At 42.0% G+C, this 21,722-nt stretch overlaps 1 protein-coding gene across 2 annotated transcripts in view; it reads left to right on the forward strand.

The window, feature by feature from the left end:
* The first annotated feature begins 780 nt into the window (after positions 1-780).
* APPL2 (adaptor protein, phosphotyrosine interacting with PH domain and leucine zipper 2) overlaps positions 781-21,722 on the forward strand; it is a 38,553-nt gene continuing 17,611 nt past the window's right edge. The window contains exons 1-5 of one of the 2 annotated variants that reach the window (XM_061371849.1): positions 781-999; positions 5,788-5,886; positions 15,900-15,959; positions 16,424-16,495; positions 20,826-20,913. In XM_061371849.1, the coding sequence (XP_061227833.1) occupies positions 946-999; positions 5,788-5,886; positions 15,900-15,959; positions 16,424-16,495; positions 20,826-20,913 (373 nt within the window). In that variant the 5' untranslated portion in view covers positions 781-945. The remainder of the gene's footprint in view (positions 1,000-5,787; positions 5,887-15,899; positions 15,960-16,423; positions 16,496-20,825; positions 20,914-21,722) is intronic. The other variant, XM_061371850.1, reaches the window with a different exon arrangement.

Below are 21,722 nucleotides of genomic sequence, written 5' to 3' on the forward strand. Positions count from 1 at the left end.
GCCATACTGGAACAACAAAAGCTACAGCCAACAAGCACAGGGAGACTGATCTGCAGATTAGTAAATCTGGACTTTTAGAGAAACTGAGGCATCCAAAAGCATCGGCCACCCTTCAAAGACATGAACATAATGAGGTATCCCTGCCTCTAGCAAGACTCTACTTACTCTGAAAACATTACTTTTTTTCAACTAAGCCTCTGAATTAATGTCCAAATGCTGAAGTTATCTGACACAATTAAGACACCAGTGAGACGCTAATAAAAACATGGCTTTGTACATGAGGTACCAGTAATTCAAAATGCACCCCTCCTAGCCCCCCAAGCATAGGGATATGGCTGACCAGGGACTGACCTGCCTGGGGCATTCTACGGCCCGTAGTTCTCATTGTGGAATTGTCAGTAAAGAATGAATGCAGATGCCACAAATGAGGACTGCTCACAAGCCTAGGCTGAAAGATGGGCTCTTCCCCTCGTTTCCACCACATCCCACACCCAGAGAGATCTCCCTCAGCTGAGGGGGGATCCCACAGCTCCAGCTGCACCCCGCTCCCCATCAGTCTACTGTCCCGTGGACGGAGGCAAGAGCAAGGCTGCTGCAGGTCATTCCAGCCCTTGAGAAGGACGGGCTGGTGGAGTCTCCACAAGGGACCTCCGTCCCTTCGTGAGGCCGCCACGATGCCGGCCAGGCCGACGCACTAATGGCGGCAGGAAGCCTCCCCCCGCCCGCCACGCTCCCTCCCGCTGCCGGCCTCCCCCGTGACTCGCTTCCTCCGGCGGACGGGAACTGGGAGGAGTGAGCTGCCCCCACCCCGCCAGCGGAGCCACCCCGCCGCCGTGCCCCGCTGCCCGCGGAGGAGGGACGCCGCCGAGCCCCGCCGCCGGGGCGTGCCAGAGGGCGTCCGCCGCGCACCCAGCTCCCAGCGCCCGGCCGCGCCGCAGCGACAACATGCCCGCCGTCGACAAACTCCTCCTGGAGGAGGCTTTGCAGGACAGCCCGCAGGTAGCGGCCCGCTGCCAGGGGCGAGGCCGGGCGGGGGGCGCAGCCCGCTGGGTCCGGCCGGGGCATCGGAGGGATGACACCCCGGGAGGGTCGGGGAGCGGGGACAGGGGTGTCAACAGGCGGTGCAGCAGGGCGGGCGGAGAAGTGGGTCGGGGTGATTTCGCCTGTCGGGATGCTGTGGAGCAGGTAAACAGCACCCGTGTGGCGTCGGGGGAGGGCTTTCCTACTGAGCATCTCCCAGGGAAATACAAACTGTGGCTGCTGCTAGGGGCCTCCGGGGAAGAGAGCTGCACCCCAGCGCAGGGGCATGGTGTGAAGAGGTCGGGGCACAGCACCCTTTGAGAAACTCTTCCTTTGGCTTTTTCCTCATGTGCCCTTGTCTTGGGTAGCTGTAAGAGTTGCCTTGTAGAGGGGAGGTGTGCTGGGGAAGGATAGATGGGTATGGCACACGGCCCTGGCTTCCTCCTAAGTCCCTGAGGGAAAGGGAGGCTTCTGTTCTGTGAGTCACCTGGCCTTGGTGACAGACGTGGGCTGAAGGAATGTCACCACCAGCGTGTGTGCTCCTCCTCGCTCCCAGGGGAGGTAGTTCAGATACAGGAGCTTCCCATGAGGATAGATGAGGTGGATCCCATCAAAGATGACCTCCTGAAGGAGTCTGAGAAACGAGAACAGGCGGTTGCCAGCCTTTCCTTCCCCACTGCATGCAGGGAGGACCTTTCTCACCTGCACCCAACCCAGTGTCGTGCCCCATGCCCCATCGCTTGGAATCATGATCTGACACAGCTGCAGAAGAGACCCCTGACACAGCTGCAGAGACCCCAGAAGAGGACAGTGGATGCCCCATAGCTGCAGTGAAGAACACACCATGTCAGGATGTTTGGGGGGGGCAGAGAGGTATGAGGCCTCAAGAGCTGGGAAAGGAATGTGGAAGGAAGGAAGTCGGGGTGGAATAGAGAAGGAAGGGGAAAAGGCAAGAGTCAAAATTGCACAGAAAGATGGGAAAGGCGCACTTGAAGACAAACCATAGTGCAGACAGAAATACAAAAGTAATTGGCGATGCAGGGAAGGAAGAAGGGAGGACAGGGTAGTAGCTCCCAAGTAGGCCTGTGTTGTAATCCTAACTCATCTGATGATGGATGATGAGGAGGAATGAATAGGTAAGATACACAGCAGATTGCTGAAAGGTGTTATGAAGTCTGTCATGAGTCATTTTGAAGGAAACATTGGACATGCACCTGTCAGGACTTAATGAGTCTTCGGGCTCATCTTGATCACCTCTTCTTATCCTGATTTTCTATGATTCTGTGAAATCCCATCCTTGTAAGAATGATTTTCATCATCTGTTTGATACTGTGTATGTAGAATCATCCTTGGAGGTTTTCAAAAAGAAAAAGTGTGAGTAACCTGATGTAATGTCAGACAGCCCTGCTTTGAGCAGGGGTTTGGACAAGGTGACCTGCAGAGTTCCCTGCCAGCCTGAATTCCTCTGTGTTCCAGCTTACCAAAATGTGCTAGATAACATTATTAAGAGCATTTATTAACTTTTTTAGTTAATAACTTCTCCACTGCATTCTGGAGCTGAAGAACTTGACACATAAGATAAGTGAACTCTCCTGCACCTCTTCGCTCAACACTTCCTTCAATGATTAAAAATGTAACACTGGCTGACAGCAGCTGAACAATGCAGTGAATTGAACCTGGAGGTCTTCATCTTTCTTCTGACCTGAAATGAGGATTGTTAACATCTCCTTTGTAATTACTGGAAATACCAGGCTCTGCATAAACCCAAATATTTGAAGGATGTTTTGATTTAATTTGTTCATTACTTTTTTTCAAGTCCTACAACTTTGGAAGGGAGGGGTGTTGTTTAATTTTTATACTGGGCCAGTGTTGCTAAAATCTATTTCTTTATTTATGGGGTAGTATTTTCCTTCATCTTTTGTGTTTGTATTACTTTTTTTTACTGGGGAGAGCTTTACATTCACGATGCAAAGGGTCCTTCTGTGGCCTGGGTGCTACGAAATGAAAGCAGGAAGTCTCTGTCCCACAGAAATTACAGCATAGCAGCTTGTGGGATTACTTCTGTGTGAAGTGACCTGATTCTCCTCTGCTCTGTACAGTCACAGGATTGCAAAGGGATGGTAAAACAAGGATATAACCTCACTTTGTGTAAAGAATGTGAAGTATGTGAGTTACATGCAAGACAGAAGAGAATTAGGCCAAAGTTATTTCTTCATCAGCTTTCTGGAACTTGATTTCTCTCTCCCTAACAGCATAGTACTTTTGTCTTGATTTATCTCCAAATACTGTCTGAAAAAGGCCATAAGAAGCGCCTTTATTTTGAAATATTTGGCCACAAAATCGGACAGAAATTTACGTAAGCAGTCATGCTAAAACCAAGAGAAGTACTTCCATGACAGCAGAAACTTTTTCCTGTGCTGTAAGAAACTGAGATAATGATGCTATTAATGAGGCCTCCTAAATGTTAGCTTAATATTTTGACTACTGGTTTATTTCAGCAGCATTAGCTGCTATTCCAGAATTTGTCAAAACAGCAACAACTGAAATATACATGTGCTGGTATTTTCTTGCAGTAATTTGAAATGGTGTTCTTAAATGGAAAAGCTTCCAAGAATAACTTCCAAACTACTTGAATCATTAATTGTTTTTATTATTTTTGAACAGTGTGCTAATAACTGAGGCCAAGGCTTTCAGAAATTACTTCCTAGAGTTCTTCTACCTTAATCCATATTTAGATGTCTGAAGAACTGAATGTGCAGAAAGTGAGATTTAGGAATTTAGTTGTCATTCCCGTGTTTGGAAACCAGCATGAAGAAATGTGTGATTTGTACCCTACTTCGGACAATTCCTTTATAACTTTTTAGCTTTGACTTGAGGTTTATGTTTATAAGCACTGTGTTGAGTTTTATCATTTTTGCCTTGCCTAGATTTATTTTTTTAACTATCTTCATACCCAATGCATTTTATGTGCTGTTGTAACACAAAACAAGGCAGATGAGCACTGTCGAGATGGAAGATAATTTGTTGACATTAGTTTTGCTTGTTTTAATTCATCATTGAGGGTAAAATATTTAAACCCAGGTATTTTTTAAAAGCAATACGTTTTCAATCACTGAAATATGGCTTAGTGTGGAAAACTCTCAAAATCATGCCACTGTCCATGTGTTCTGCACAAAGGTCCCTTGTAAGTTTGGGTTCTTAGTATCCATTTCATTGACTTGGCCTTCTGTCCATTCTTCATTCTTTACATTCTCTTTATTTGAAAACAGTACTTCATATTACATATCTCCTTGCATGCTAACATCTCAAACTAGTCTCCCAAATGCACTGACTGCCAGTGTTTCTAAGGTAGAAGTATTGTAGCACCTTAACATGTTAGCAGACTGAAATGTTGAGAGCTTTAGAATTACTCAGAGTGTGGAAGTACTCGCGTGCAGTGTTTAGAACAGAACCCAGTGGCTAACTCCCAAGTCATGACTTTAACTGCTGAGCAACACTCATCTCTTAGCTTACTTAGATCCTTCTTGGCAGAGACAAAATGATAGTTAATCGTAGGCCAGGATTTTTGAAAGATGCTTGAGTTTTTCAGGACAAATATAAAGTCTGGGCAGAGTTTTGCAGGGAAGAATAAGTGGCTTGAGGAAGTACATATGCCTTCTGTTAAAGTTCCCCTGCCATTTTAAACTATCTTAAATCTTGGAAATAAATTTCCCAGATTTGAACTTGGATGCTACAAGTACATTAGAGATTCCTGTAATAGTAGGATAGATAAAGCACTTGCTCTGTGACAGTACTAATGTGATTATGAAAGTACTGGATTTTTGTGTTCACCTCACATAAGCAGATGAAACTGATTAATGTCATAGAAGTTAGCTGTACAGCTGGAAAGACATCGCTAGTTAGCATCAAATAGATCGGATTAACTAAAGTTAAGACCAAGGATGGATCATGACCTTGTTAAAGAGACAGCCTTCCCTCTTTCGTTATTGTAATGATCTACCAAACTCTGGCGCTTGTCATTATTCTGATTTGTTTCCCATCTCAGGTGCTGTGTCACCAACATAATTCTTTGTTCCTGATGATTCCACCAAAAAAAATGAAGGGAATTCATGTCTTGAAGATAACACAAGTCATTATGCTCTTTTTCCCTGCTGTTTGCTGACAAGGATGAGCTAGCAGAATGGAGAAAGTGCGGGGTATCACTGAATGGGTGTATGCTTCTGCACCTGTTATTTAGACGAGCATGCAGTTGTTTGGGCCAATTACATCAGCTAGGTTTGGCAGTGTCCCTTTAAGAATTGCTCAAGACAGTTGAGAGTGAATAATACTGTGTAAATTATCTCATGGAAAAGGGTGCTTTTAATGCACTCTGACATTAGAGAAGTAAAGTGAGCAAGCAGTGGTGTTTGACCCAGAGTCCTTAACATGGTTTGTATTTCTATAGTCAGCAGATAGATATTCAGGATTTTTTACATTCCTAATTTTGTTGGAAGGAATGGCTATTAACTGGAGCAACAAACCGGGAGTCAGGATTTGGCTGGAGTGTTTTATCACTTTGCTTCCTTATGCTTCAGTTTATCCATAATAGAAGGAATAATTTCTACATGTTTTGAGATTCTGAATGAATAGAATTATGCAAAGTTTTAAAGACTTACTATTTCTGTTTGATTTGTATTTTTTGCTACCATCTATATACAGTTGTTTACGATTCTTTTTAATATTTTCACTCAGGACTAAAATAATTTGCTTTCTTTTTTTTTGTTGAAGACTCGGTCTTTGCTCAGTGTATTTGAAGAAGATGCAGGAACCCTTACTGAATATACAAACCAGTTGCTTCAGGCAATGCAACGAGTCTATGGTGCTCAGGTAATTTGTCATTTGTATTTCTTTTGTTCAATGTGGAGAAGATAAATTGCTAGTATGATACTCTTACTTACATGGAGGTTGCCTAGTACCTGTACCTCTTGCGGTTAAGATGAGTTGCACAGGTGTTTTCCGTCTGATATCTCAGCCCCTTTCTGCCTTGACATTCAGAAGAGTCATGCATGGAAAAAATCTTGTTTGTTTTGTCTGTCTCCAAACAATTAATAAAAAAAAAATTGTGATATGTCCTTACCTTACCATACACTGGAAGGCCAGCCTTGACAAAACTGCTTGTCTGAATGTAGACACAATACACAGATAAGTATTTGTACTGACTTCAGGCATCTAACTTAGATGCTGTGACTCACCATTTGGAAGGAGCTGTCTGTGTCTGTTGATTACCAAGAATGTCATACTGAAGCTGAGTACCTAAAGTAGTCAGTGTGAAAAATACAGGAGCAGAGGGGAAAAAAAAACAACAAACCACTTTCTGAAGTACTTACATGACCTAGAGGACTAAATCCCTTTGAAAGTAAAACTTGTAAGGTAAATTGTATCCAATGCTCTGAAAAATACTATTGTAAACCTGAGTGATTTTTCAGTGAAGCTAAGAACTAGGTATTTCAAAATACCCTATCTAGATGTCTTTAGAGACATATACTATCCCATAGACTATTTTTTGCAGGCATTTATGTAAGTTAAATACCTGGGTTCCTTAGAAACAACAGCATTTTTACTCTTACACAAGTAAATCAAAGGACAGGGAGAGGTGAGAAGAAGTAGGGTATTTTGAATTTACTGGAAGACTTCAGTGCCCAATTCTTCAGTTATCAGGAATTAGTTCAGCTATAAAACTGTTGCAGATGTATGTCCATTGGTGGGATTGTGCTTTTGGGTATTGGTAGTATGACTTGGAAGAGACGTCTGTCCAGGATATAGCTACCCACACCTGAAAGATTTGGAGTGCTTCAGAGTTTTCATGTCCTGTGTTGTGTGCAAATGCAGAGCAATCAGAGGCTTACAACACAACCTAGATACTCAGAAGACAATACAATACACATCCAGGGTCTGGAGAGGTGACATAGAATCAGCACTGAAAACCAGTGATGCGCATTTTGGTAGAGTCACTGAGCTTTAAGAGTAGCAAGAGTGTGGGCGTGTTGGATTGTAGGAATCTGAGACCAAAGAGCAGGTAGGATTGAAATGGATGAAAGAAGGAAATCGGAGGATAAATACGGTTTGGAATTGTCCAGTTTGTGGACTACATGCCTCTTTCCCCTGTTGATGCCTTTTTTAGGATGGCATTTTAGGAAGTGGTTACTCTGGCCTGTAATCTGTGAAAAAATGCTTTGTCTGCTTCTGTTTGCCTCTTCCTTTTCATCTTGGTGGTTAGCCTTCTCTGCTTCTGTTGCCCTAAAGTTACTACATTTCCTCTTTCTTCTCAGTGTCTCAGCGCATTTACCCATCTGTCCTTTGGAGTCCTACTGAGTTTACTTCTTACTCCCAGCACTTCTTGGCCACTTTCTTCCTGCACATTTCCTGCTTTAGTTTGATCCAAATATTCAGTCACTTGTGAATATTGGATGTGTTCCTTGAAATACATCATCACAGTTTGATGCCATTTTGAGATGGGAGGTGCATAGTAGTTATTTAAAGTCAAGCTTTGTAAGGATGTGGAAGAGGGCACCCTGCACTACCACTGATTTACTGGCCAGTGTTGGGGACTTTACCAGTGACACTTAACATTTAGTGTTCTTCGTAGTGCTGCTTCTGCTATTTAAGTATTTGGGAATCACTGTGTCTTGTGACTTCAGTTTGGCTTTGTGTTCTCAGAATCCTGTAGTGGCACAAAAATGTCACTGCAGTAAGAAGAAAGCATAAGTGTATCATATTAATTGTGTAAGCAGAAAAAAAACCAGAAACTTTTTGCGATGCTTTAAAAAGTCTTTATTTTTGTATAGACCTAAAAGAATACACTGAAATTGGGACAAAATTTTGACTTTTTCTGAAATAAAAATTAAGGAAAATATTTAATTTAGCCATATATAGTGGTTAATGCCCAAGCAAATTGTGGTGTTGTACAGGCTAACATTGATTTCTGACTAATTTTACAGAGCTTTGCAAATAATCAGTCTATGCTTTCCAGGACCTATTTATGAATATTTCAAAGGAAGACACACTTTCCAACTGAATTAACAGTTAATTTTTGAGGGGCACATGCTATATGATTGCACTTGCTGTAGAAAGAGAAGTGTAATGGTGAATTGCACACTGAACATCAATGGAGAGTTCAGAAAAATCTGTATGTAATACTTCTTTGCTGTCTAATCACAACCTGAAAGAAAATCAGCTTTTGCTGATGATTGTATTTGTTGGTAGGAGATACATTGTCTGGCCTCAATAGCAGCATATTAGGAAGTACTTGCTACCAGCCTTTTTCATTTTGAGAGAGGGCAAGATTTAATAGTGTAAAAGTTGAGAGTATTGAGAAGCCAGGTTCTGAATCTTTTTATTTCCTGACTTAAATTTTGTCTTTGCAAAGTCATTGTCATCCCCTGCTCTAATTTCCTTACCCATAAAATAGGAAATACAGTTACTGACCTACTTTGCAGCAATGACTGTAAAAATTACTGGAATCAGTTTTGGCAGACAAAACACCAGTGGGTTATACCAGTCCGCAGTAATGAAAAAAAGATTTTCTGGGGTAGCTTACTAGAAGTTTAGTGTTCCTTGTGATGAAAACTCAGATTTTTGTGTAATTCAAGCCACTGTAACTCATGATGAGATAACAATAGTTGATGATTCTGAATAGATGCAGTGCAAAGTCTCAGGGGGATAGCAATTAGTACCATGCTATTAATTATCCATGTGGATACATGCATATATTTGTCCCAAAACACTGTTTTCTGTGCAGAGCAGCAGTAAGCTTGCAAGTTGACAGCTTAAGCTACTCTAAACACTTGGATCAGTGCCTTTGAAAGCTATGTGAGAAAGAGAAATTTCCACAGAGCTTTTTAAAACACTTGAGAAAGTTAGGAGTATCTTTGAACATTCCTCCCCCCCCTTCATTTTTTAAGCTACAGGTTTCTGCTAGGTGATGGGGACCTAACTTTTCACACTTGCATGTATTCAAGCAGAGCTTCATTTTGCATGCTTCTAACTTTTTTTTATAAGAGTGGGGCAATTGTTGGGATGGGTGTTCACTGGGATGGGCTTTAGTAAAAGGAAGTAGATGGAATGACTTGAGGATGGAATGACTTTGGAATGACTTGAAACTGCTTTTGTCCCAGGAGTGGAAGGTGGCATCTTGAGCACAGTGTGTAGCAGTGGATGTGCTACCTAGGCACCTGGAGCCAGTTCATGTGGAAGAGCTGGTAACACTAGGCTGCAGCTGGGTGATATACTGCTAGCAGATTGCCTTTGGGTGCACAGCCCTTAATGTGTGACAAGCCCCTGGTTGCTGTGCAAGACCAGGACAGTGCTCTCGCCTCTGGCGGCCCGCACCAGATGTAATGGGGTGGTGACTATTTTGCACATGGAGTTCTGTAGTGAAAAAGAGACTGCAGTGCTACATGGCAGATGCAATGCATGATGCTGCAATTAAGGAGAAGTCACAGGGACCAAATGTATGAGCTGTGCTCGAGTTGCAAGGTTTGATTGGTCTGGCAAGCCTATGTGTGTAATTACAGTGAAGCATTTTTATATGTCTTCATCAAATAAACCACATCCGTGTGAGTACATATTGTACTCCCTGCTGTAGTTCTCCATCTGTGCTGTGGTTCCGTGAGGTAGTTATCACTTTAGTGGTCTTACAGAGGAAATCCGCCCTACAGGATTTATTCCCATAGTTCTTCCTCTCAAGCAAGCCCTGATGGTGCATCTGGCATTACTGCTGTCTGAGTTCTGTGAATGATGAATTCATTGCTCTGGACATTTTATTACCTGAGAATAGGCAATGCGGCAAGCAGAAACTGGTAGAAAACTTCATTTACTTCAATTGCATGCTGCGGCTTTTGCAATGATGTATGAGCAAAGTGTGCCCAGTTCACATTCCTGACTGCCATAGCAAACTATTTTCAGAGCTTTGCCATCACCTCAAGTTCTCCATCATACTATAGAACTGGCTCAGCTGGGATCTCCACTTGAAATAAAATGCTATTTGGAAACTCAAGAGACTGTTGTGTCTCTACTGACTGTTACAAGGGATAAACAGTTAAGTAGGTTAGAGGAAAATAAGATGCAGTATTTTGTCATTGGAAAGAGATTTCATCTTATGATTCCTGACCAACCTGTCTAGGTACTAGGAGCAGTGATGGCAGAAGAGGAATAAAAAGAAATCCATGTTGCCTTTACCAGTATAACCAGAGAGAGAACAGCATGGGAATTGTGAAGTGTAATTCTGTTCAGTATATTTGTCCCTGTGAACAGTTGTCTTGTTATTCCAGAGTCACAGGGTCAGAGCAGCAACAGCCTCTGGGGCTCACTGCCTTTTTATGTCCAGAATTCCAAGGAAACTCTTTACAATTATGGAATAGTCTTGGGTAATATGCACTGTATTACATGGATATCAGGACAGCTTGAATCTGTCCAGGACTATTTTAGGTGGTGATTAACACCAGCGTTACTTCTCTTCCCAAATTCATGACAGCTCATAACTGCATTTTTTTCTGCAGTGCTGCTTGTTTCATCTTCCTGTGTATTGACTACCCTAGGCCGTAACTTGGTAGCTAGGTGTCAAGGTCTCTAGGGCACACATAGATTTTATTATTATGTTGCATAGCTAACCCCAAGTGTTCAGAATTCTTCAATTAGTTCTTGCTAAACTAACAAGTAAACACTGATAGAGTTTTTCTTTTAATTGCTTTCTTTTCACATCTGAGGGAACAATTCTGTTACCTTTTCAAAATATATTTTTCCCAAAACCTTATGAAACAATACATTTTAAGTTAGCATTTTTGTAAACTTTCAATTCCACTTAGAGAAACTTCAATAGAATATTATATAGGAAAAAACACTTGCAGTAAATTACAGTTGTCAGCATCGGCTTCTCTGAAATACTGTATATATTACTATTCAATGTTCATTGTAATTTTGCACCCTATACCTTTGCACTTCCCAGGGCATATTCACCATATGTTGCTAACAGAGGTAAGCAGAGCGTTATCACATGAGAACTAATGTATTTACAAAGCCATGGGAGTTGTTTTTAATACTGGTGATGAAGCTGTCACCATGCCTGGAAGTGAGTTTATGTTGTGCTAAGCAGGATCTGGAGATTTGAGTACTACAAGGAGGCATAAATGTTTGGATACTCTGCTGTTAGTAACTGTTTTCCAGGAAACTGAAGAGATTCTTTCTCTACTGAAACAGCCATCCTACTATAGCTGCTTTTGCTATTTTACAGCAGAGTTTTGACTAGTATCTTCTGTTTCCTGAAGCTTGTAGCTGATTCTTGCTGAACTGTTTACATTTGTGAGGACTGAATGCCATGCTGTGAATCAGCAGCAGGGCAAGCCATATGTTAGCTTCATCTTATAAAGTGCTAGGCAGCCTGAGCACCCTGGTGAGACTTAGCTTCTCTCAACCTTGGGTTCATGTTTCCAAGCCATTTAATATGCAAACCTAAGCCTGTAGGACTGTAACATTTCCTAGGTTGCTGGAGAATTCTATGACACGCATGTGTAGACAAGCTTTATAGAAGTAGATAAGCTTCATAAAACTGTTGTATCAAGATCCAGTTCTTTCTGTGCTGTGCCTGGTTTTGAAGGTAAATGTGTTTCCTAGTTCTGAAATGATGAGAAGGCTGCAACTACCTCTTTCAGCCACATGCTGTTTTCTCATTTATGGGGCATTTAGCTTTCCCAGATGCAAGCCCAATTTTACTGCATATCGTTCTGCACGTACAGTGCCTGAATAAATACATTTGCCAGTATCTTGCTTGTTTATGTGAAGACAACTTTGGCAGTTCTGTGCACTGGTTACTAGCAGAGTTTTTAAAATGCCAACTTCAGCCAGAGTAGGAAAGTAGCTTTGCAGGAAGCTTCATTATATTGGGATTGGAAATGGACATGTTGGAATAGTTGTCTGGTTTTAGATGTTAATTTATAGGCTCAACTTAATCCTTTACATGCCCTCAAATCTGGAGTCTGTTAGGTGACTGTCTACAGAAATATCTTTGGACTTCAGTGTACTAGCCCTCAGTTTATTTTGGAAAAATACAAAGAGAGACCCTAAAAAGGGATGGACTGCCTCACGGATAAATGATTAATAGCATGGAAATTTTATTAGAAACAGGTTAGAGAAAAATTATACTCTCTTGTGATGACATGAACAGCTTGGTGAATAAAGGTCATAATGAAGAAGGTGAAATTGGCCCAGAAAAATCACATGCCTTTGTTCTGGCACTAGATCAGAAAATAACAGTTGGACGTTTTCTTGCCAACTGATGTGGAGGCAGGGTAAGGTACTGAACTTAAGAATTAAGCAATATGTTTTAATATGTTGGTTTTTAATTTCTGGTAGATTAATGCTAGATTCAAGACATCACTTCCATTACCTTATCTCTATGAACTGCTATTAGTGAAGTTTATAAAAATTTATTCTTAGGGCTAGGTTAAAAAAGAAGAAAAGCCAGCACATCTGTAATCATAACTGATTGCTTGATACTTGTTTGCATACAATCCTTCCTTCCTTCTGGTATACTTTTTTACAGTAATGCTGCAACAGTGTGTTCCCGGTTAGGTAAAATCATCTAATGAAAATGAATGTATTTGTGAGGCCCAGTACTACTTAATTTTGCCTTCGTATAGACGACTTCGGTTTCTGTTCGGGATTTTACTGAATTTCTGCCTGATACATCATCTCCTCAGAAGCTCTCCTGCTGCATAAATGCTTGATGAATTCTGAAGTGTTAATGTAATGTGGAAGAGATGTGGAGCAAGCTGTCAGGACTGCACTGTAGTTTTTCTTTTGTTGTGGTATACTGAATTTCAGTCACTTTAGGACAAGAGAATTGAATATTGCAGTATTCCATGGGAAAATGGCTTGTAAATAGATTAAAACCTGTTAAAATAATTTGCCTAGGTTAAATGGATCTGTCTGAAGCAATGCAAATAACTTTTAAGTCTTGGGACTGATTAGTAGTGGGAGGGAGGGGAGAAAGCAGATTAGGAAGAAATGAGAGGAGGATTAAGCTGAACTTTCCCAGATTTCCCAGTGTGCTTAGCAATGCAATATTACTACTAGGTCAGCAGAGCACTTTGCTTGCTTCCTGTTCCTTATGCAATGTGGCTATGTTTCAGTTTGCTAGCTTAATTTGATTTGTTTACAGCTGTTGGTATGTGTTCTTGGTTTTTGTTTTGTTTTGTGTGTTTTCCTAGTGATACAATGAATCATTTTCTACTTCTACTGGGATCAAAGTTTGGCAGAGGTTGGGAGAGAGGATGAAGGACCCAGATTAACTCTTCTGTATTGGCAGGGATTGAGTAACAAGTTCGTTTGTGGTGTTCTGTCAAAAAGAACCAAGCCTTTAAATGAAAAATGTGACCTGTTGGCATCAACAGGATATCAGTGAAGTGTGGAGCTGTTGTCCCAAAATCCCAAAGTAAATTTTGTGTCAGGCCCTTCCCTTACTTTGTTCCGTACCCAGAGTAACATGCTTTGAATGCCTGCTTGGGGTCTATGTGTGACTCTTGTCACCTAATCATACACTTGATATGATGTTAACTTACACCTCTTTGCATTGCCCATCTTTGAACTGTCTCACACAGATGAATAATGCTACTCTTTATTACTCTTTGGATATTAGGTGAGCAAATTGAGGATCTGATAGTCTTTAAAAACAAACTGGTATGAGCTTTGAGAATGGCTAATACAAAGGAATAGGATGCCTTTGGTGTCAGCCCATTATTCTAACTCTTCTTTTACAGTTAGCAAGCTTAAAGCAGAAGCATTTTTTTTTTCCAGATTCAAACAGACTACACCATTGCAGACTTTACAGGAATAAGTCAACTGAAACAAAAAGAGAAAAAAAAGGGGCATGTTTCTAATGCTCACTTAATTTCAAAAGATTTCTCTCACCGTGACCCAGCTGTACAACTGACAGGTGGCTTCACAATTGTTGTGTGAAGACTTGGTCTTCTTTCAGGCCTTGCTCAGCTCTGTCTTTGAGGTTGTGTTTGTGAAAGAGATCCCAGGTCTGAGAAGCTCTGCTTATTTTTGTGATCTTAAATTCATCTTCAGACCACCCACAGGCATACAAAGAAACAAGCCCTACAAATGTCATCTGTCCGCATGCAAGGAGTCTCATCCTTTCCATCATCAGATCATTGCTTGCTACCTTCCACTTTGAAGTTGCAAAGTCTCTCAGGTGTTCTTACAGCCTCAAGGCGGAAAGGTCAGGCACATTCCTGTCCTTGCCTGAGCCATTAACAAAGTTTGTTACCTTATTATAAGGCACGGCATCCTTTTCCGTTCATGGGCTTGGAAATACTTATATGTCAAGTATAAGTATTTGCATACAGCTTTTTCACAAGAAAAACTACACAATCTGCATAACAAACTTGCAACTCTTACATGAGACCTTGGCATTATTATTTTATGAAAGTGCTCATTACTAATTGGTCTGAGACAAGAAACAAGACTAATCCATCAGTGTGAGGTGAGAACAGTCATGGGGTGCACATGATCTGAGTTTGGACCCAGATTAACTTGGTTCTGAGCCCTTGTTTGTACTGTGGAAGGCCTCTGCTCTCCCATCTCCAGCCATCTGTGAGTATTATCACCATAGTGTTTCAAGATGGTCAGAATGAGCTCACTCATTTTTTTCCTGCCTTGTGTTCACATACAGCTGCTGTTACCTAGGCTGTGGCTATGTCTCTGTTCTTCCTGAGCACTTGGGCTCACTTGAGATGCTGGCTAAATGTTTAGGCCTTGCTCTCTATATTAACCCTTCTTCCAGGTATGCCAGGGTGGTGCAGAAGCACCAGGCTGTAATGCAATATGTCAGAGGTGGCTTCAGGCCGAAGTTAAGTGTGTTTCCGAATCTCTGGCCCAAATAACTAACTGCCATGCTCCACTTGCTCAGGACGACAAGGGACAATAAAAGAACACATAAACTCTGTCCCAGTTTTAATGGTTTTCTGTGCCAACCCCAGCATAAAAGGTGCTATTAAAGCAGCTCAGAGATTGCTCCCAGTTACACAGACTGCTAATGGCCGTATGTATTTGGAGAGAGGAACAGATCACGTCAAGGTGTAAAATTAAATTAGAAATGATTAGTTTTGTGAATTACTGTGGAAGAAAAGGATCTGACAGGGGTTAAGACAGGTCCCATCCCTTTGCATTTTTCTTTTATTCCAGTTTTAAGTAATTGATAACAAATCGGGGACAGAGGACTTGACATACTGGTGTTAGGAATACTCTGATTAAAGAGTGACATGACCAAATCCTTGTCTGTTTTTTTCAACTCTCAAGCAAAATTAAATACTCTTCCTACAAGTCTTGCTTTGCATAAGCACATCTTGAAGGATGTGTATACTGTCATTGGCAAGTTTAGCCATGAGAATACAGAACTCTGTGCTGTGTCAACTTAAAACACTGTCATTACATCAGTAGATTCCCTGAGTATGCATGTATTATATAAAGGCACATCTACTTGTTCTCTTCATTGCTGTAGATTTGGGGAAAAGTTGGTTAACCAACATAAAACATTTTTACGCTGCTATGACAGCTGACATGTTTGAGGTTGTTCTAGTTTTGTTATTTTGGTAGGTGGGGGGAAACCCAAAACTAAATCCCAAATCCTACCTCTAAATAAAGTAGTTGAACTAAAATTGTGTGTTTAGGTTTGAAATGTACCTGTTGCTACTGCTTCTCTATGCAGGTATTTTGGGATAGTTGTTTTCATACAGCTGAATCCTTGTGTAAGTAGTTGCAGATTCACTCAGGAAGCTGGTAGTTGCAGCAGAGCTAAAGACCTTTCCTTATTTCTACTAACATGTCACTTCTGTTTGCAGAATGAAATGTGTCTTGCCACACAACAGCTTTCGAAGCAGCTCCTTGCCTATGAAAAGCAGGTATGTTCAACATACGACTTTGATTTCTTTTCTGCCTCAGCACTTGCAAAGAAGTCTGTGTAAATAGTGTGGTTTACAGAAGAGCTTAGGGCATTTGCTTTACTTGGTTTCATGTGAAGGCAGCTGTAAAATTCCCCAGGATGTTCAGGGGAGTTACGGCACTTCTGAGAATCTTAAAAAAAGGTGCAAAATGTGAATTACTAAATTTATGAAGTTGCGAATGAACGTGTTTGTTCCCATTGTGTGACTGTCACTTTAAAATGAGTACAATAAGGATTAAACATGCTGTCCAAACTCCGGTCATTTAAAACAGGAGGAGCAGGGTAAAAAGAGTATTTGAGTTGCTGTTTTCTGTATAGCTTTATCATTTATTGCATTTTGTAGGAGTATGTGTAGTAAAACGCGTGTTTTCTTTTATACTCATTTTATTGATTTATGGACCAAATGTGTGTTTCTATTTTCAGCATTTTGCCTTAGGTAAAGGAGATGAAGAAGTGATATCCACCCTTCATTACTTTTCAAAAGTTGTGGATGAGGTAATTTAAATTGCCAATATTCTATTTCTACAATATAGAATACTAGTGTTTTTTCTTTTGATCTTTGTCATTTTGCTTCTGAGCCTTTCCACTGAAGGCTAGATAGTGCCTGAGTTTTACAGAATCACCTAATTGGGGATGGAGAACTTTAATATCACCCTTTAAAATGTGTTTCTGTGGCTTTGTCCCATATGCTGTCCTCAGAGCAAAGGTGAACTTCCTAAATAGGGAAATTAGAAAAGAGGCTGAAACAGGACATGTCATGTAGTCTGGGGCCATTTTTTATTTAATTCCATTTTAAAATGACATTTATATATTTAAGTTTTAAACACTGCAGTTTGAGACAAAGCTCAGCAAGGATGGGTGCAGAGCAGCAGTGAACTAGTGAAGTTGCAATTTAGTAGCTGTGAGTGCAGAACACAGAGGTGTCCAGGGGAGGCTGCAGGAATGCCTGCTGGAGGCAGGTTAGGTCCTACATCTGTGTGCACCCAGCACTTCTACTCCCTTTAGGTTGCTGCCAAGTACTGGGAGTCTTCCTAAATGCTTTTGTTAGACCTGCCCATGTAACATTTTAAAAGATAGCTTCCTTCTGCAAGTAATAGAGGAGATGACAAGGAGAGGTGCCATGCTTGACCTCGTGCTCACCAACGGGGAAGGGCTGGTTGGAAATGTGGCACTCCAGGGCAGCCTTGGATGCAGTGATCATGAGATGGTCAAGTTTGAGATCTCAGGACAGCGAGAAGAGCATACAGCAAGCTCACTGCCCTGCACTTCAAGAGAGCAGACTTTGGCCTCTTTAGGAACCTGCTTAGTAAGGTTCCATGGGATATAGCCCTAGCAGGCAGGGGGGCCCAAGACTCTTGGTTGATATTCAAGGATCACCTGCTACAAGCTCAGGAGTGTTGCATCCCAACTAGAAGGAAGTGCAGCAGGAGGGCCAGGAGACCTCCTTGGATGGATAAGGAGCTGCTGAGGAAAATTCAAATGAAAAAAGAGTCTTATAGAAAGTGGAAGCAAGGACAGGCGGCCTGGGAAGAGTACAGGGATGTTGTCCAGGAAGCTAGGGACCAGGTTAGGAAAGCTAAGGCCCAGTTAGAATTAAACTTGGCTAGGGATATTAAGGATAACAGGAAGGGATTCTACAGGTACATAGCAAATAAAAAACAGACTAGGGAGAACGTAGGCCCCCTCAGGAAGCTCTCGGGTGAACTGGCTACACAGGATTTGGAGAAGGCTGAGGTTCTGAATGACTTCTTTGCCTCGGTCTTCACTGGCAAAGGCTCTGACCGCACCACCCAAGTCTTGGAAGGCAGACGCAGGGACTGTGAGAATGAAGACCTTGGGCCCACTGTAGGAGAGGAACTGGTTCGAGACCATCTTAAAAATCTGAATGTGCACAAGTCCATGGGTCCTGATGAAATCCATCCGCGGGTCCTGAAGGAGCTGGCAAATGAAGTTGCTAAGCCGCTGGCCATCATATTTGAAAAATCATGGCAGTCAGGTGAAGTTCCTGATGACTGGAAAAAGGGAAATATAACCCCCATTTTCAAGAAGGGGAAAATGGATGACCCGGGGAATTACAGACCAGTCAGTCTCACCTCTGTGCCTGGCAAAATCTTGGAGCAGATTCTCCTGGAAGGCATGCTGAGGCATGTGAAAAACAACAAGGTGCTTGGTGACAGCCAGCATGGCTTCACTAAGGGGAAATCCTGCCTGACCAGTTTGGTGGCCTTCTATGATGGGGCTACAGAACTGATGGACAGGGGTAGAACAGTTGATGTCATCTACCTGGATTTGTGTAAAGCGTTCGACACTGTCCCACACGACATTCTTGTCTCTAAATTGGAGAGACATCAATTTGATGGATGGACCACTCAGTGGATAAAGAACTGGCTGGATGGCCGGCCACAAAGAGTTGTGGTCAATGGCTCAATGTCCAGCTGGAGACCAGTAACGAGTGGTGTCCCTCAGGGATCAGTGTTGGGACTAGTCTTGTTCAGCAACTTTGTCAGTGACATGGACAATGGGATTGAGTGCGCCCTCAGCAAGTTTGCTGATGACACCAAGCTGTGTGGTTCAGTTGATATGCTGGAAGGAAGGAATGCCATCCAGAGGGACCTTGACACGCTTGTGAGCTGGGCTGATGCCAACCTCATGAAGTTTAACCATGCCAAGTGCAAGGTCCTACACCTGGGTCGGAGCAATCCCAGGCACAGCTACAGGCTGGGCAGAGAAGAGATTCAGAGCAGCCCTGTGGAGAAGGACTTGGGGGTGCTGGTCGATGAGAAAATGAACATGAGCCGGCTTCAGTGTGCGCTTGCAGCCCAGAAAGCCAACCGTATCCTGGGCTGCATCAAAAGGAGCGTGACCAGCAGGTCGAAGGAGGTGATCCTGCCCCTTTATTCTGCTCTTGTGAGACCTCACCTGGAGTATTGTGTGCAGTTCTGGTGTCCTCAACATAAAAAGGACATGGAACTGTTGGAACAAGTCCAGAGGAGGGCCATGAGAATGATCAGGGGACTGGAGCACCTCCCATATAAAGATAGGCTGAGAAAGTTGGGGCTGTTCAGCCTGGAGAAGAGAAGGCTGCGTGGAGACCTCATAGCAGCCTTCCAGTATCTGAAGGGGGCCTATAGGATGCTGGGGAGGGACCCTTCATTAGGGACTGTAGTGATAGGACAAGGGGTAATGGGTTAAAACTTAAACAGGGGAAGTTTAGACTGGATATAAGGAGGAAATTCTTTCCCATTAGGGTGGTGAGGCACTGGAAAGGGTTGCCCAGGGAGGTTGTGAATGCTCCATCCCTGGCAGTGTTCAAGGCCAGGTTGGATGAGGCCTTGGGTGATATGGTTTAGAGTGAGGTGTCCCTGCCCATGGCAGGAGTGTTGGAACTTGATGATCTTAAGGTCCTTTCCAACCCTAGCTATTGTATGATTGTATTAAGTATCTAGATCCTTACTGCTTAAGTATCATTTGTCACATCACTCTATTGTGAGCAGGGCTGTGCCATCAGAAAAGTGTTCTTGTTAGTCTACTTTCAGTTTGCATTAAGAAGGCAAAAAGGCTTTATTGAAATCTGCTGTTTGCGAGAGGAGATACAGTTGTGGGGCAAAAAGTAAGTTAAAAACTGTAGAGCCCATGGATAATTCTCAACAAGATAGTGAGAAGAATCCCTTAGGCTTCTCCAACTGCACATGGGCTCTTGGGGGATACTTGGAAAGAGCATTTGTTGTCACAGGTCTTGTACTTGTCTATGTGAACTATGAGTACATCAAAACAAGAAGTTTCTCCTTCCCAGGCACAAAAGAACCATTCCATTTGGGAGCAGAAAGCTGAGAGTCTCTCTGTTAAGTTCTGTTGGTTACATTTTCCCTCACAAGAACCTGCTCCATTCCTCAGCCACCTTTTCTGTGTGTTAGCTGCCCCCATAGCAGTTTCTCAGTTTTCTGTTCTACAGGCATTGAATTGCCCTCATTTAGTTTTGTAGCATCTAATGGGAAATAATGACTTCTTCCTTACCTGCATAACCCTGTAACCCTGCCTAGAGGCCTAGCAGAATATCATGTCAGCCTGTGGCACACTCCTAGTTTGTAGTATGAGTTGTGCTAGCAGTGTGACTGTTAGTTATCTGACCTGAACCCATCTGATATTCTTAGCAGTCCACTGCTGATGTGAGAGCCTTGCCTTCCATACTAAACAGAATCACATGAGTGCTTTAAAATATATCTCAGTGTGCTTAATTTTAGAGAACAACACTTGCAAAAACAGGAACAGGAAACTGCTCAATAGGTGAAATATTTGGGATCTTTCATTGTGGTTACCCCTTGTTGTGATTGTGTCCTGGGTAACTCTTAATGAATGGAAAGAGATTCTAGTCGTGGCAGTGGGACTGTAACTCTGTAGTATGAAGACTAACAAAAACTGGTTAACAAAGGCTACTTAAAGTTTAAATCCTGTTGGGTTAAGCATTAGAATTAATGGCTAAGTGAACTGCCCTAATACAGTATGTGAGAACTGAAAAGAACCTTGGAAAACACCAGGCAGGAATTAAGAATTTAGAGGAAAATCCCAGTTCCTCTTAGATTTCTTGAGAGATGTATTTTAAGTACTGAAGTACATTGGAAGTACATGGGCAGGTGTCCCTGCCCATGGCAAGGGGGGCTTGGAACTTGGTGATCTTAAGGTCCTTTCCAACCCTAACTATTCTATGATTCTGTATCCTTTCTTTGTCTTCTGGGCACAAATGGCAGGCTGTAGAATTCAGTTATTTTTTAAAATTACGTATTTATTTACACTGTGTCTTAGGGCATTCCTTTATTCTCTGTTTTAGCTCAATATTCTTCATTCTGAACTGGCAAAACAGCTTGCAGATACAATGGTTCTCCCAATAATACAGTTTCGGGAGAAGGATCTCACAGGTAAATTTTATTCTAAGGTTTAATTTTCCTTCTGTGTTCCTTCTTGCTTATTACATACTAACCTGAGACATAATGCCATGTAATCATTTGTTCTATGCTGAACAGAAAAGTTTTGGTGTTACTTCTAGTTTCCGCTACAGAATTTCTTTGATGGGTACGTGTTGTTACTCAGGCAGGCATAAAGAGTGCAAGCTCACCACATTTTATGTGCCGTATGGTGCAAGTTTGAAAACACACAGCTTTGTTCTTTGCTGGGTCACTCTGCTTTTACACTAGTGTAATTTCACTGAAGTCATTGGTGTTATGATTGCCTAAAGAAGGGAAATTTAGCAAGGCATCTGGCTTGCAGTGTTTGTCTCACTTCAAAAGTTTGAGTTTGTTTGAAAAGTACAAACAAGAATGTTTTGTTTTGTTTGTTGGTTTTGGTTTTTTTTACTTGAGAGTATAGTCTAATCCTGTCCTTCTAAGGAATCAGTCCTCTTTAAGTCCTTGCCAACCAAGGGTGATTCTGTGTAACCTGATTGCACAAACTTGGACATTCATATAGCAAAGTAATAACACAAACATGGTGTCATTTGAAAAGGAAAGTTCATATTCAAGGTCAAGGACACTCTAACCTATGCATGCAACAGAAACATGAGTTTTAAATTTTAACTGCAGGTTTTTGGTTTTGTTTTGTGTTTGCCTTTTTTTAAGCCTACTTCTCATCCTGCTAATCTCAGTCCTGTTTATGTACTTCTTAAACACATTATTTTGATGGGAGGCAAAACAACTACAGCAGAATAATGACTGGTTTAGGTTCCTTGCAT

The sequence above is a fragment of the Neopsephotus bourkii genome, unplaced genomic scaffold, assembly GCF_033783945.1.
Source record: "Neopsephotus bourkii isolate Nb327-2 ecotype Australia unplaced genomic scaffold, CSIRO-AGI_Nbou_v1 NB_1589, whole genome shotgun sequence".
NCBI lineage: Eukaryota > Metazoa > Chordata > Aves > Psittaciformes > Psittacidae > Neopsephotus > Neopsephotus bourkii.